General features: G+C 40.0%; 2 protein-coding genes across 2 annotated transcripts; both read left to right on the plus strand.

The window, feature by feature from the left end:
- Positions 1-4,033: 4,033 nt before the first annotated feature.
- On the plus strand, positions 4,034-7,311 carry gpatch3 (G patch domain containing 3). The gene is made up of 7 exons (XM_030392648.1): positions 4,034-4,492; positions 5,397-5,851; positions 5,967-6,141; positions 6,441-6,500; positions 6,603-6,724; positions 6,819-6,946; positions 7,048-7,311. The coding sequence occupies exons 1-7, from the start codon at positions 4,078-4,080 to the stop codon at positions 7,226-7,228; spliced, it is 1,536 nt and encodes a 511-aa protein (XP_030248508.1). The 5' UTR covers positions 4,034-4,077; the 3' UTR covers positions 7,229-7,311.
- Positions 7,312-7,545: 234 nt separating this feature from the next.
- On the plus strand, positions 7,546-12,525 carry gpn2 (GPN-loop GTPase 2). Its single transcript, XM_030392462.1, has 6 exons — positions 7,546-7,646; positions 7,917-8,439; positions 9,115-9,271; positions 9,407-9,567; positions 11,708-11,838; positions 12,031-12,525. The coding sequence occupies exons 2-6, from the start codon at positions 8,020-8,022 to the stop codon at positions 12,101-12,103; spliced, it is 942 nt and encodes a 313-aa protein (XP_030248322.1). The 5' UTR covers positions 7,546-7,646; positions 7,917-8,019; the 3' UTR covers positions 12,104-12,525.
- The last annotated feature ends 1,780 nt before the right edge of the window (positions 12,526-14,305 follow it).

Here is a 14,305-nt window from a genome sequence, read left to right on the forward strand (position 1 = left end):
TCAATATGTATTAGACACTTGACTGTTAAAGCATTACAAAGTTAAGTCTACTCTAATATCTAATCTAATATCAAATCTAACTTTAATAACCATTTGAATGGCCGATGATGAGATGATTTATATGACAACTGTGTCAACATATCCCTCTACCCATGAAATTCATATAGTTTGCTTTTCTTGTGAGGTTTCCCCCGGAATATTGTCTTACATGTTTCCCCTGGCTGGAGTTTTCCCAAGTCATTGAACTCTCAGTGTTTGATGGACACCACGTCTGGTACAGCACAGGACACCTGACCTTGACCTACTGCTAATACAGCACAGGTTCATCAACCCAAAGGTGACAGTTATGTTTAACACGGTGGGGTCGTTTCACTCCTCAGAATCACTCGATTATTCTGGAATTCAAATGGATGGAATTCAATTCACATTTGTATACATTGTTCTTTCAGACCATTAAATGACATACTGTATGTGACTTTTCAGACGTTCTTGTCAACAACAAAATAATCATGAATTGAGGAAAAAAATATGAATACAAATGCAATGATCCAACTTTTGAGATGAAATTAGTAACCTAAACACAACAAACTGAAACTACTAGTTGATTATAAGGTGCTACCCACGCTGGTCTGCACCAGAAGAGTTGGTTAAACGCATAATTTTATTAACGTATGCATTCAGATTACATGTCGACAGAATTGTCCTCGAAATGTTGTAATTAAACATGTTTACCAATTATTTTTTGTAAGGCGGAATGTTGTTTTCTATAAATGCTATTTGGTAACTTTTATTTTGTGTGCTGTTGTCATGTTTTGTTGGATGATGTGTAATGTCTATAAAGTGTCAAACATTTCAGCAACACTTTAAATAAAATGTGGTTATTGAAGAAAGTCATTAACAGTTTCCAGTGGCCCAAATATTATGCACAATGATTGGTTTGGACAATGTTTAATCTTATAGATTAAATTGTGACTGTTTCTGTGTTTTATTAACTTTTAGACTATCAGACTTGTCTGAATGAGAGTGACAGTAGCTGTCAGAGATATTCCTGCTCTCTACACCAGAATATCTTTTGGTTGGTAATGCAGGTCCTCTCTTCAAATGTTATGGATCTTTGCAATGACATACTGTACTGCTAGGCTGTACTGTAGTGTTTACCCGATAGTACCTGGAAAAGCACACATACTAAACTAGCATGATGCTAAACTGCAATACTCTTTTTTACACTGTTTTCTAATGAGGCAAAGTTCATCTACGACTGCCTCTTGCTATGACACGCTGAGCCATTCGAAGTTACTTGTAAAAAAATTGTATGTCCCACAATTTGAGGTATAAATATACCACAAACAAAACTGAAAACATCAGTTTAATTGTCTTCATCTCTCTATCAAAGCAAGGAATCTCTGTCTGTCTTGTCTCTCTGTGTGTGTGTGTGTGTGTGTGTGTGTGTGTGTGTATCTGTGCCTCAAATATCTCTGTGGATCAGGATCAGACTGACCTGAGACTTTCAACATGGCTGCTGCGTGGTTCAAGGGTGTGCAACGTCGCATTTGTTTGGACTGCAATGATACTGTTATAAATTATTTCATAAATGCTTTACAAATTCCGCCAAGCATTGTCCACCGGAGCCACCACAGTCACGTGCGCACCAGAGCCAATCACTGCAGAGCCTGACTCCACGACAAACCTTAAGAAACAAGCGGATTTATACCTGCAGCTGCGCGAGCTGGACCGGGATTTTGCTGGCGGTTCGGTCCTGTTCTGTTCTGTTCTGTGCATCTAAACTGACTGTTGTGGATTAATGAGATTAAACGAGTCCGGACCGAGTCTGTTCGGGTCTGAGGAGATCCGGAGACGCGCGGACAATAAAGTCCAATTGGACTCTGTGGATGTTAGTGTGTAGCTAGCTGCTAGCCGCTAGCTCACCCACACGGCCCACCTCCCAAGTCAACGGACCGGACACACCGGCACGTCCAAAACCAAACTTAGGGTAAATAATGTCCGCCATGCTTTTCCGCGAACATTGCCGTTACATTTGCTTTATGTCTGGTGCAGGAAGAAACGGTAAAAACAGGCTTTTGTCACGAAAGTGTCCAAGCAGCAAGTTTGGTTGTTGAGGAACAGGAAGTTGTGGGAGGGACCTAGGCGGATGAATGACAGGCAATGATGGTCGGTGCAGCAGAGACAGCGATAGAGACAGCGGTATTGAGAGTTGAGAGATTTGGGACATTTAGCGTGTTTGGAGTGTGTAGTTAGTGTGTTATGTAGTGTTTGGTGGAGTGTGTTTAGTGTGTAGTGGAGTCAGTTTTTTGTTTAATGAGTCAAAACAATTAGGAGACTGCTGAATTAGCATTGCCTGCATTTAAATGTAAATAGTTACATATAACTTTGTACATTTTTAAAATGTATGCACATATTTAGCAAACAACAATTTATATTTGCATTATAAGTAATGAAAAATTGTTTGTTAAACATATTTGTGGTTTTCACAGTAAAAAAATCACTTTTTCTACTCAGATTTTATGTTTTTTGTGATTTTAGGTCCATTGTGTTAATACAGTATGTCAAAATAAAAAAATAACTGTACAGTCACACATGTGAGGTTGTGCTGAAAATAATGACACAAAGTAAATAGTTTTTAAGGTGAAATATAATGGCAAAATCAAAAACGGCCAATTATACCCTGGAATATCGGATTTCACAACAAGCCTAAATATCCCTGACGTCCCACCTTCAAACACAGCCTCATTTGGCCATCCATGAAAAAGCTACTTAACCTCCCACTTTTCTATAGGAATACACTTTTGTTACGGGCACTGCACTAGTTTCTTAAAAGTACCAAAGGCCAAATACTCCAGTGTCATGACTCATTATGGTGTTTTTTTGTGACTAGGTGTAACATTATCTATTAAGTCTGTGGAAAGATAACTTCTCTTCCACATTATTTTTATTTTTTATTTTCCTGATATGAAAGATATTTAGCCAGGCTCTAGGATGTATGATATATCTGTAAGACAGTTTAATTACCTCCGCAAAAGAAGGTTACGCTGTCACTCATATTTGTTGATTTTTGGTTGGTTTGTCAGCAGGATTACGCAAAAACAACTGAATGGAGTTCCATGAAACTTGGATGGAGGATGGTTCTCGGCCCAGAACAGAGGGGACTGTTGGGCCTTGGTGGTAGTATGAATATAAGTTAGTTAATTCACTTCCACAAGCAGTGATCTTATTAGATTGTAAACCTTAAAATTTCTGTATAATCCTATCTGTAAAGTCAGTATGACATACTGAGCCTCTTGAGGATTGGCAAATATTTCCACAGTCCAAAGAGGCTATGACTAATGCACAATCAGTTTGTAATATGAGGTGTAAAGTGATGTCAGTGTCTGGACCCAGGTCTAGTTTTACTGCTTATTACTATCAAAACACAACGATAAAAGCTAAGTTGAAGGCCAGAGGAGGAGTTAGCCTCGGGGTTAATGAACTCTGACTGAATACATTTCTTGGCTTTCTCGCTGAAAGAGTTTAAACAAATGCAGTGATGTGAAACATTTTAACGACATTTTGTCTTTTGTCCTATTCAGTGAGGGTACAGTGTCATACTAGTCTTATTGTGTTTTTGCCTCAATTGAAAATGTATCACTGACCCACCAGGATATGTATTATTTTCAGAGATCTTAAACACTGTTAATGCCCATTGTTAGCATGGTTAGTTTTAATGTGATTTTCACATTTGTTAATACTTTAATCTGTGTAAGAGTTGGTGGCCATGTTGGTGTTGGTGACACGTGTTGAGGTGGACAATGAACGGTTTAAAACCAAACTAGATGATATTTTAGTTTATCATTGACAAACTTTGACTCTCTCAGTTGGAAATTATCATAAACATCATACGTGAGATTCGTAGATTAAAAAAAATATTAATTTCCTCAAATTCACTTGCATTTAATGTTTTTTTTTTTTTTCCTAAATAAGGTCCCAACATTGAAACCGGAAAGGGCGTGGCTCCACAGGCGGCTATTACGTCATATCAGAATGTCGTTCTGATGACGTTTTCCGTCTAGGGAAAAAACAAACATGGCGGACTCTGAAGACCTCTCTTCGGTGTATTTTGCCGTTAACAACATCCCTGTAGCATTTCGCTCAGCCGACCTGAGGAATTATTTCAGTCAGTTCATAGAAAGCGGCGGTTTCCAATGTTTTCACTACCGACACCGGCCGGAGGTCCTCAGGGAGTCCGAGCGGACCGAAAACACACTGTGCGGTGACGGCGAAGAGGGCAGCTCCAAACCCCCGGAGACTGACCAAGACACAACGGACGGCTCTGTGAAGAAACAGACGGTGAAGACGTGCTGCTGCATCGTCTCTGTCCGTGAGAAAGAAGCAGACCGACTCGTCAGGATGTATGCGGGGAAACACTGGATCAACTCGAAGGGGAACTGGCTGGCTAGACGTTGCGTTATCAAAAGAGTCAAAGTTTCAGATGACAAAGGTAACGTTAAGTGATGGGTGCTTCTCTAAATGTGCCTGTCAGTCTGTCTACTGGTAGTTAACCTAACATGAATCCGGGGGCAAAAAAAAGAACTTCAAAACTTTGAAAAAACATGATGGGTAACGAAAAGAATAGTTAAGGTTTGTGTTTGCGTAACAAACTTGGGTTGCATCATGGGACATGAGGATCAAATGATTCACTGTCAGAATAAATTAGCTTTTGTTGCTTTGTTAAGATTAGTTTAGTTTTTTTATTCCTGTGTGTACTGGAAGAATCCACTTTGCAAGGTATCGGAGGCCAAATTATCATCAAACCACCCCACTCTGTCACTCCCTTGTTCCTTATAGATAGTAATTATATGAAAAAAAGACGTGCAAATGTCTCTTCATATTTGTGAAGTTGCTTGTTGAGAATAGAGTTGCATCAATGAAACGATGAGTTGTGAAATTAATCACCAATTATTTCAATAATTGATACTTGAATAGAATACTAGAGCCAAAAATTATCTGATTTCAGATTTTTGTTGTGGATGTTTTTTGCTTTCTTTACCAATCTATGACAGTAAACTGAATATCTTTGGCTTGTGGACAAAACAAGACATTTAAGGGCATCATAAAATTATAAATTATTCGACAATGAAAATATTCATTCGTTGCAGCTCCAGAATGGACCAAATTCCTGATTTCTTTCTGTCAAAAGTGACTTGAGTAACAAATGATCAAAGTAAAACTACTATACAAACTACTTCTAAATGGAAACATCTTTTAGTTAAAGTGTGAAGAGGTTATGTCATGTATGTAATGGTTTCTTCATCTAGGTATTACTGTTTATACCTGGACATTTTGTCTAATTATGACACTAAGTCTTATCACTGTTTTTAATTTTTTTTTTATTATTCTTTCAGATGATGGGTCCTTCCCGTATAAAACAAAGCATGAGCAGCGCCACCGGGTGTCCTTAACAGAGTGTTTCACAGAGGCTGACCTCAAAACCTTGTCTGAGCTGAATCCACCTGCTCTGATGCAGAATGGAAACGTTGGCACACCGGTGAAAGTGTTCCTACAGCTCATCCAGTCCTGCCGATTGCCTCCGCGCCTCATACGAAAATTGGGCCTCACATTCCCAAAAACCAGCTCTAACCGCCGTTACGGCAATGTACCTTTTCAGTATCGCAACAGTTGGACACTTCCAGCCACGGAGGAGACTATATTAACAGCTACTGGACATGAAATATCAGGACCAGGCTCTTTGGCCGCTCCACCATCAGGACAAAGAAAATTAGCTGATGACAGAAAAACAATGGAACCTGATGAGCCACAGAAAGAAGAGGAGGAGGATGCACAGTCAAATGCAGATGACGTGGGTTGAAATCCATTTGTATTTATTTGTATGTTACATATTAATGCGTTGTGATACAGGGCTGCGTGAATTGTCATCACTGTGGTTTTTCAATTATTAATCTTGTTGGTTGTAGGATGATGACTGGTGTGAGGAGTGGGAGCGCCATGAAGCTTTGCATGATGATGTAACGAGTCAGGAACGAAGCAAAGAGAGGCTGTACGAGGAGGAGATCGAGTTGAAGTGGGAGAAGGGCGGCTCAGGCCTGGTTTTCTACACAGATGCCCAATACTGGCAGGAGGAGGAAGGAGGTATGCAGCAAAACCATTAGTCATACAGTTTTCCACGCTTGCCAGAAGCAGCTGGTATTTTGTGATGTATGTTTATACATAATCGCATCTTAAGTTATCATTTTGTCTTAACCACAAAACTAAATACCAGTCAATAGTTGGATAAAAGGATAAAAGTTGATACATTTCCCAGCCTCATGTAATGACTGTGCAGACTTTATTATGATCTAAATCCAATTAAAACATTTATATGATTCTTTTGTCGCTATTACTTTAACTCTTGATAAAATGTATGCCTCCTTCTGTCCATTTTTTTTTAGATTTCGATGAACAAACGGCAGACGACTGGGATGTTGACATGAGTGTTTACTATGATAAAGGTAACTCAGGTTAATTTTCAAACTGTGATTGATGAAGGGAAGCAAACTGCGAATTATCTCTGCAGAGTTCGATTTTCTTAAACCCATCTTTTCCACCCACAGATGGAGGTGACATGGATGCCCGTGACTCTGTCCGAATGCGGTACGAGAAAAGGCTGAGGGAGGGTCTTGAAGATAGATCTGGACACAGTCAGTCTATTGGCAGCTTCGAGAGGTTCACTAAGGTAAGGAGGTGGTTTATAATCTGACTGCCTTGTTTTCTACCATAGCATATATGAGCAAATTTGTAATGTTTTGTTTTATTTTCTTCTTCTTTAGGGCTTTGGTCGTCGTGTGATGGAAAAACAGGGCTGGAAGGATGGTGAAGGGTTGGGAAACAGTCAGATTGGAATTCCTGATGCTCTTGAGAGTGAGGGTCAACACCCTAATTGCAAAAGAGGCTTTGGGTGCGTATGAACACTAAAGACCGAATCAACTAAATTTAATTGGTTGCAGGTTTTTCACAAGTGTTATTTTATGCCCTCCTAATCCATGTTCTTTTCTACAGGTATCATGGAGAGAAGTTGTTGTTGCACTCAAAAAAGGCCAGAAAAGATTTTCATATATCCACAGTGTATGATAAACCCAAAGATATTGATGAAGGTGACACGTTGCTGAGACGTCAACCAAGCACCAGCATGAAGTACAGAGGCTGGCAGCCAGGTGGCACCATTGGACCACGAAGATGACCTTAAATAAAAGACAATTATTTGATGTGATTTTGACTCATTGTTGTTGACTGTGATATTAAAAACTTTTTTCCAACCTTTCATTTCACTCGTGCGGATTTGTGTTTTACCTTTTTGTTATTCTTATGTAATATGCTGACTCACTATCGCAACAAAAAGTTGTCTCTCTATGTTAATGCGTCATATTTTTATGGGAAGTATTAATGATTTATCAAAAAGTCGAATTAATATATGAGTAGAGTACCCTCACAGACATGGGCAGCTCTGAGATTAAGTGTAGCTCCTCATGCGAAATGAAAATAAAACCAAACAATGCTTTTATTTTGACATGTCGGGTACGTAACCCGGATGTAGTTGACGCAGGTTAGCCGGTTAGCTAGCATCTGTTGTACGCATGCAAACATAAAGGAGGCAAACGGTAATTATCTATCATTAGCAGTTACTTTTAGAAATGTTAGTTCACAATGTCGTGACAGGAATTCCAGGTGGTCTTAATCAGACTTTTCTTTTGTCACATATAAACTTTTCATGAGCTACGTTAAATTAGCAGAAGTTCATTAATTATCTTCGCTAGTTAATGTCACCTGAATATAACGTGAACAGTCACTGTTTAGAGATGCTCGTAGTTATCCATAAAAAGGCTAAACTTGAGCCATTTTCACCATATTATCTGATGTGACCCTGTCAGGTACGCACCTGGATGCTGACACCTTGTGTAGGACAACACATGTAACCCCTCTGACACCCTGGTCCCGTCTAATGTGATCCTCAGTCCCCTTCACACTGAAACCATGTCCAGTCAGTCAGGAGTGAAACACTCTCTGCGCTTCGGCCAGGTGGTCATCGGACCCCCAGGCTCAGGAAAAACCACTTACTGCCAAGGAATGCAGGAGTTCCTGACTCACTTGGGACGCAAGGTGGTTGTGGTGAACATGGACCCAGCCAATGAAGGACTACCGTACTCCTGTGGGGTAGATATCTCCGAGCTGGTCACTCTGGACGATGTCATGGAGGGGTTGAAGCTTGGGCCCAATGGTGGGCTCCTCTACAGTATGGAGTATGTTGAGGCAAATCTGGACTGGTTAGAGAACAAGCTGAAACAGCACAGTGACTGCTACTTCTTGTTTGACTGTCCTGGACAAGTGGAGCTCTACACTCACCAGAGTTCAGTAAAGAATATATTCTCTCAGTTGGCCAAGTGGAATTTCAGGGTGAGCTTTTTAAAAAGTCAAGCATGGGAATGGAGCCTTGAAGGAAAAGTTAACCCAACAATGACAGTTCAGCCACTGTCATCTCACTTCATGTGGCTGGAAAGTTGGGTGAAGCTTTGTAGTCCACAAAAACGTTCTGCAACGTTTACAGTAAAACAGCGTGGCAGCATTCTTCTAAACAACTGAAGCAGCTGGGGACAAAAAAGAAAACGCATCAATTTAAAATGCCTCCCAACAATGGATTCTTGAGCAAATCTAATTCTCTGGAAGTGTGCTAAAACTTTAAGCTAGGACATGCAGTGAAGATTGTCTTTTCAAATAAATGTGGGATCTTGGGGCTTGGGTTATGAAGGATGAGCTGTATGGAGCCATTACATTTTCTTTTTTCGGTTGTTCTTACATTTCATACAAGTTTCAATGTACTTAGATTGATTAGGTGAGTGCTGCAACAGTGTTTTTCTCTGAAGCTCCAGAAAAGTTTTGTGGACTACAAAACTTCACCTGACATTCCATGTCCAGTGTAGGGGTGAATAGATAGTGACTGAGTTTGAGTTGTCCCTTTAACTGATGCTTTACTCATCAAGTGTGGACAACAATAACTTAATATTACAGTGATTCTAGCTTGCATGAATTACTTACGACTGTGGTTGTCCTACACTTTCTCACTTCTTTAAGCTGACAGCAGTGCACCTTGTGGACTCTCATTACTGCGCTGACCCGGCGAAGTTCATCTCTGTGCTGTGCACCTCCCTGTCCACCATGCTGCATGTGGAGCTTCCCCATGTCAACATCCTCTCCAAGATGGACTTGATTGAGCAGTATGGCAAACTGGGTACGTTAAAGGTTTTAGGCTTCACCTCAACAATAACTAATGTTACGCAAAACACCAGTAATTTTATACCATATTCAGAAATGGATTTACAGTATGTTCCATGGTAACATTTTTCCTGTCTGTATTCTTGCACAGCCTTCAACCTTGACTTCTACACAGAGGTCATGGACCTGACCTATCTTCTAGATCACCTGGCCGCAGATCCCTTCTTTAAAAAATTCCACCATCTAAATCAAAAATTGGCAGAGGTCATTCAGGACTATGGCCTTGTCTCCTTTGTGCCCCTCAATGTACAGGTATATCAGCTTGTTTTTCTTTTAGAAAATGACCCTCAGTGACTTGGGCTCACTGTATTTTATTCTGTTGGTGGTATATTTTAACCAGTGTGACCCAACTTTTGTTATAACTCCCCTGCAATATGATTCAGTAACTTAAAAGCAGAAAGAAGTAACAAAACAAAACAAAACAGTAGAATCACAGAGGATTACATGATTCAAGGCCAACTGCACATGGCTGCCTTCAATCCTCTGTATTTGAATTAAAGCTCCTGTAAACATTGTCGTCATTTTAGCTAACTTCTTGTCCATTTTGCAGTTAGCAATCCCCTCCCTCCTCTACGTCACCACCAATTCACTTCTTCTTTTTCTTTTTCTTGAGACAGCTCTCTGTCCCTTTTCTTTTCTTCAAGTGTTTTTCCTCACTGGAGAGGGTAGTTTTCCCTGTTCTGTCATTGCCCTTGTAGGTACCAGGACAGGAGAATCCTGCTCTCTGTGTGTGTTCACCAAGCAGCCAGGGCCATTTCTGTAGGGAATATTCTTTTTATGTGTGACAAGATACATTTATTTTCTTTTTCAGAAGCAGAGTCACTCTTTAACAGTGATTATTGTTGGAATCAAGATCTGTTTAAAACTTGTTTTAATTTGAAAATAATGCCTACAGCTACTGCATAGGTCTTTGATTTTGTGCTGATTTCCTGCGGGCAAAAGCTGATGATGATGAGACAAAGTAAACTTTGTTTCAGTGCTGAAATGTGCTGCCGCTAGACTATTAGAGCAGCTTGTCTCCTCAGACTGTGGGATCCTCAAGTTACTCTGAGCTCTCGGCCATAGAAAATAGTTTGAATTTCATGACTTAAACGAGTTGGAATTTGACCCAGTGAAAGGCATCAGGAATAACTCTTAATAATTATGCAGAAATAGTCTTCTCATTGATTCTCTTGTTTGCTTGGTTAGTTCATATAGATGGATTCGTAGTTAATGGAGTCTGTTTTATAACCATTTGCTTGTAGTAAGTTTAATTACTGTGTCTGGAGGTTGAGACACGCTATATTTGTTTTCTGTGGAGTGACGCAAGGCTGCTGAGAGATGTTGAGTGAATGGCATAATGAGAATTCCTTCATTATATTTTCCTAGATGAGTCGTGAAGGGGTTAATTACCCACAAAACACAGAGTAGAACTGGCCTGAACATGTTGAACTCCCACATTAATTCACAGGCTATGCCCAAAAGGCGCCCTTCCAAGAATTCCTAAAAATCACTCACCACATATTGATATCTCTTCACAGGTAAATCATAAATCATTTTTAGCATTTGCAACCGAACACTGGATCAATTTTCTGCAGATGGATTGGACTGTTAAAAGGGTGTGGGCTGTCTGCACACTGTATTCGTTCCCTGACATTATTTCTTTATGGAGACTGATATGATCCCGTGTGTGTGTGCAGAGACAGGAGTCTAGACTGCTGTGCCATCACCTCATATGGGACTAGTAATTTATACAAATGGCAGGTTGGAGCAGTTGTTTCCATGATGGGGAAAACGCAGCCTTGATGCATTTCTGTTTTCTACCCCATTTAAAGGGCAAGTCCAACAATTGTGGGGAAGCTGCAAGTAAACTTTTTCACAATCAGCACGTGTGTCTCCCGCAGTTCTTTGCCATCACAATTCCTAAGCCTTAATCTCAAAGGAATTGGGCCTGGAAAGTCCTTGAGAAGTCATTGAATTTGATTGTTAAGAAGCTATGGGAACCCTGACTGTACCTTGGTTACCAGTAGTGCTTAATGTTCATTTAAAAAAGGCAAAAAACACTTGAGAAAGACGAGATGTTAAAGTCAATGTTACATTTTGGGCATTGGAGGAACTTTGGGGCATGTACTTTGTATTCATGTGTAGTTTTCTTAAAATATGAAACCTTGATGCATGTATGCTGCAACGGATCGGCTGCTGGAAAAACAAAATTGGAAAAGAGAATAGGGAAATACGAATCATGTCAACTCTAACACTGATTTGTGATACTGAACTGGAAAACGGAAGTACATGAGTCTTTCAACAGCACACTATCAAGGTTCCAGTGAGCAAATATTTCATCATCGGTGAGTTTCTGTAAATTTCTACAGAGAAAACCCCCTGATCAAATGCTTCTGTTTTCTGTCTCCAGGACAAAGACAGCATGATTCAGGTCTTACGAGCAGTGGACAAGGCCAACGGCTACTGCTTTGAAGACCTGGAGGAGAGGAATTTGCAGGCCATGATGTCAGCTGCTGTGGGGGCAGACTTCCAGTTCGACTCGTATCCTTTCCTAATCACGCTGGTGACTCACTGTGACTCATCTGATTTAAAATCAAACCTTAAGATTTACGGGAGTTGGCTGAAATACTGACTGCTCTTGTGTTTATCATGATTAATTATGTTCAAAGTAACGTGAATCAAAAAATATATATTTGAAATTGTGTTATTATGTTTTCCTTAACAGTACCACAGTACTCTTGGAGTGCAAGAGCGCTACGTTGAAACCGGTGGAAAGTCTGTGGAGGAGGAAATGATGAACCTGTAAATTGAAAAAGCCCAAATAAAAGGACAAAACAGTTTGCCTTTTAAGCACCAGTATACCAGGGGAGTCTTGGCAACATCCATCTCACTTGGCCTGAATTCTGAGCCTCTCTACAAAAGCAGTAGAGAGATGGGAACTAAATTTGGGTGCTGAAGATGCTTCAAGGTTGCACCATAGCTCTTAAAAATCACAAAGAGGATGACTGAAGGGAGTAAATGCAGAGATTTTCTTCAGGTATCAACAAGGTGTGATTAATTGTATGCAGATACTTTTTGTTAATATGTATGAAATGAAAAGGCCCTCATTTAGGCTTTGTGTAACATGTTTATGGCCTCCATTTTTTAAGAAAACACAAAGGTATGCAGGGGTGCATGTCTACACAATCAAATTCATTCTGAAACAATAAAATGACTGCAGTTAATACAGACATTGTTTTGTGTGTTCTTGGTTTGAATTAATTAACTAACTGTAAGATTCATGTTGATGTTTTTTGTTGCTTATTTTAGATAAATGCTTCATAAATTGAGTTCCCAAAATGTGCTCTTCTTTCCCTTTTATGATTGGTGAAACTATCATGGCAAACATTATACAGAGGACTTTCCTCCTGCCATGTGCATATATTAGTGAAGAGCATGTCTGACAGGAGGATACAGAGAACAGACAGCACATTTCCCTTGATATGCAGCGGAATATAATAGAACTTGACAATCAGCAGTGCCTCAGAGATGCAAGTGCAATTTGAGTGTGTGTGTGTGTGTGTGTGTACAGCAGCTGGGTAAATAATAGCACAAGCACTACATCTTTTATGTTGATAGAACAAATTATAATAATCTTATGCATGAATCAAAAACTGAGCAGCTTAACGGTGCAATATGTTTTAGTTTAAAACATTCAGAATGTACTAAAATGACCAACAGAATGTGAAGAAATAACAGTTTTGACATTACATCAAAGACGACTGTTGTGTTGAAGAGATATATACTGAAGTTAGCATGCTAACTAGCAAGCCCTTGGTCTGAAGCCTTTTTCCCCCAGCAGTCCAAAGATCCTGTGCTAGCATCAACACTCCCCTGGTAGCCAAGCCTGCTGCACGGCTAACTGAGCTAACAAGCTCAGAGTAGCGACAGTAATGGATATATAAAAAGAATACAGTTAGCAGCAGTTACTGTTATATGCTGTCCCTGTTCATTGGGAGTATGAATTGAAGGTGGCCAATTCTTACTTAATGCACCTTTAATGTTCACTCAATTTGATTCCTAAGATTTAAGAATTGTTTTGAGTGTCTGAACAAATATAATACCTAACACTGTAATACAAGACTGATAGAGCTCTTTTAACACTAATCAGACATCAGCAGAGCTTTGTGTTCAGTAAAAAGGAGCATAACTCAGCTTGCTGTACAATGGAAAAATTTCAATTAATCAAATGTAATAATGGGCTCCTTAGTAAAAACTGTATTATGTCCATCGGGCAATTACTGACAAAGGTAAGGTGAATCAGTAGTTTGAGCTACAACAATTAACCAATTAGTTGTCAATTATTAAGTTAATCAACTATTTTGTTTGTTTTTTTCCCACGAAAAGAGTAAAACATTTGTCAGATTTCTTTGACAACAAACTGAATATCTTTGGGGACATGAGACATTTCATAACGTCATCCTGGGCTTTTGGGGACACCGATCGGCATTTTTCGCCGTTTTATCGACCGATCGGCTAATCGCTTCGACAATGGGAGTAATCCTGAGCTGCAGCCCGATCACAAACATCAAACGAAAGTTATCATGACTTTGGCCAAGAGCGAGTCCTTGTACGTTGGCTCTGTCCTTTTGTCCAGCAGGTGGCACATGTGTATCTAAACCCTGCTGCCAGATCCAATAGAATCTGCTTCGGGTTTTACCGGCAGCCGGAGCAGAAAAATTAAGTCAGGCGGGGAGAGGAAGCTACATTAAATCTGTTTCTGCACAACTGGCCCTGTGTCTGGTCTCTGGGATGGAAGACCCTCTGTCTTTGTAAAAGCACCTCAAACTCTCTCTTTAACTTTGGGGAGTTTTTTCCACTGACCCTGTCTTTACTGTGAAACCCACTATACATTTTAAATGCACCACCACAACATTAGAAACACAGCCTCGACACCTCTAACACACACACACACACACACACATAAAACATGCGGCTTCGTGTGCGTGCGTGTGAGCGCGCGCGCGTG

The sequence above is a fragment of the Sparus aurata genome, chromosome 17, assembly GCF_900880675.1.
Source record: "Sparus aurata chromosome 17, fSpaAur1.1, whole genome shotgun sequence".
NCBI classification, from domain to species: Eukaryota; Metazoa; Chordata; class Actinopteri; order Spariformes; family Sparidae; genus Sparus; species Sparus aurata.

Bases quoted from the DNA above. Each gene is read 5' to 3' on its own strand.
- gpatch3 (XM_030392648.1), top strand. From the start codon at position 4,078: ATGGCGGACTCTGAAGACCTCTCTTCGGTGTATTTTGCCGTTAACAAC. The intron at 5,852-5,966 runs GTGGGTTGAAAT...TGTTGGTTGTAG, and splicing joins CACAGTCAAATGCAGATGAC to GATGATGACTGGTGTGAGGA. The intron at 6,501-6,602 runs GTAACTCAGGTT...TTCCACCCACAG, and splicing joins GAGTGTTTACTATGATAAAG to ATGGAGGTGACATGGATGCC.
- gpn2 (XM_030392462.1), top strand. From the start codon at position 8,020: ATGTCCAGTCAGTCAGGAGTGAAACACTCTCTGCGCTTCGGCCAGGTG. The intron at 8,440-9,114 runs GTGAGCTTTTTA...CACTTCTTTAAG, and splicing joins TGGCCAAGTGGAATTTCAGG to CTGACAGCAGTGCACCTTGT. The intron at 9,272-9,406 runs GTACGTTAAAGG...ATTCTTGCACAG, and splicing joins TGAGCAGTATGGCAAACTGG to CCTTCAACCTTGACTTCTAC.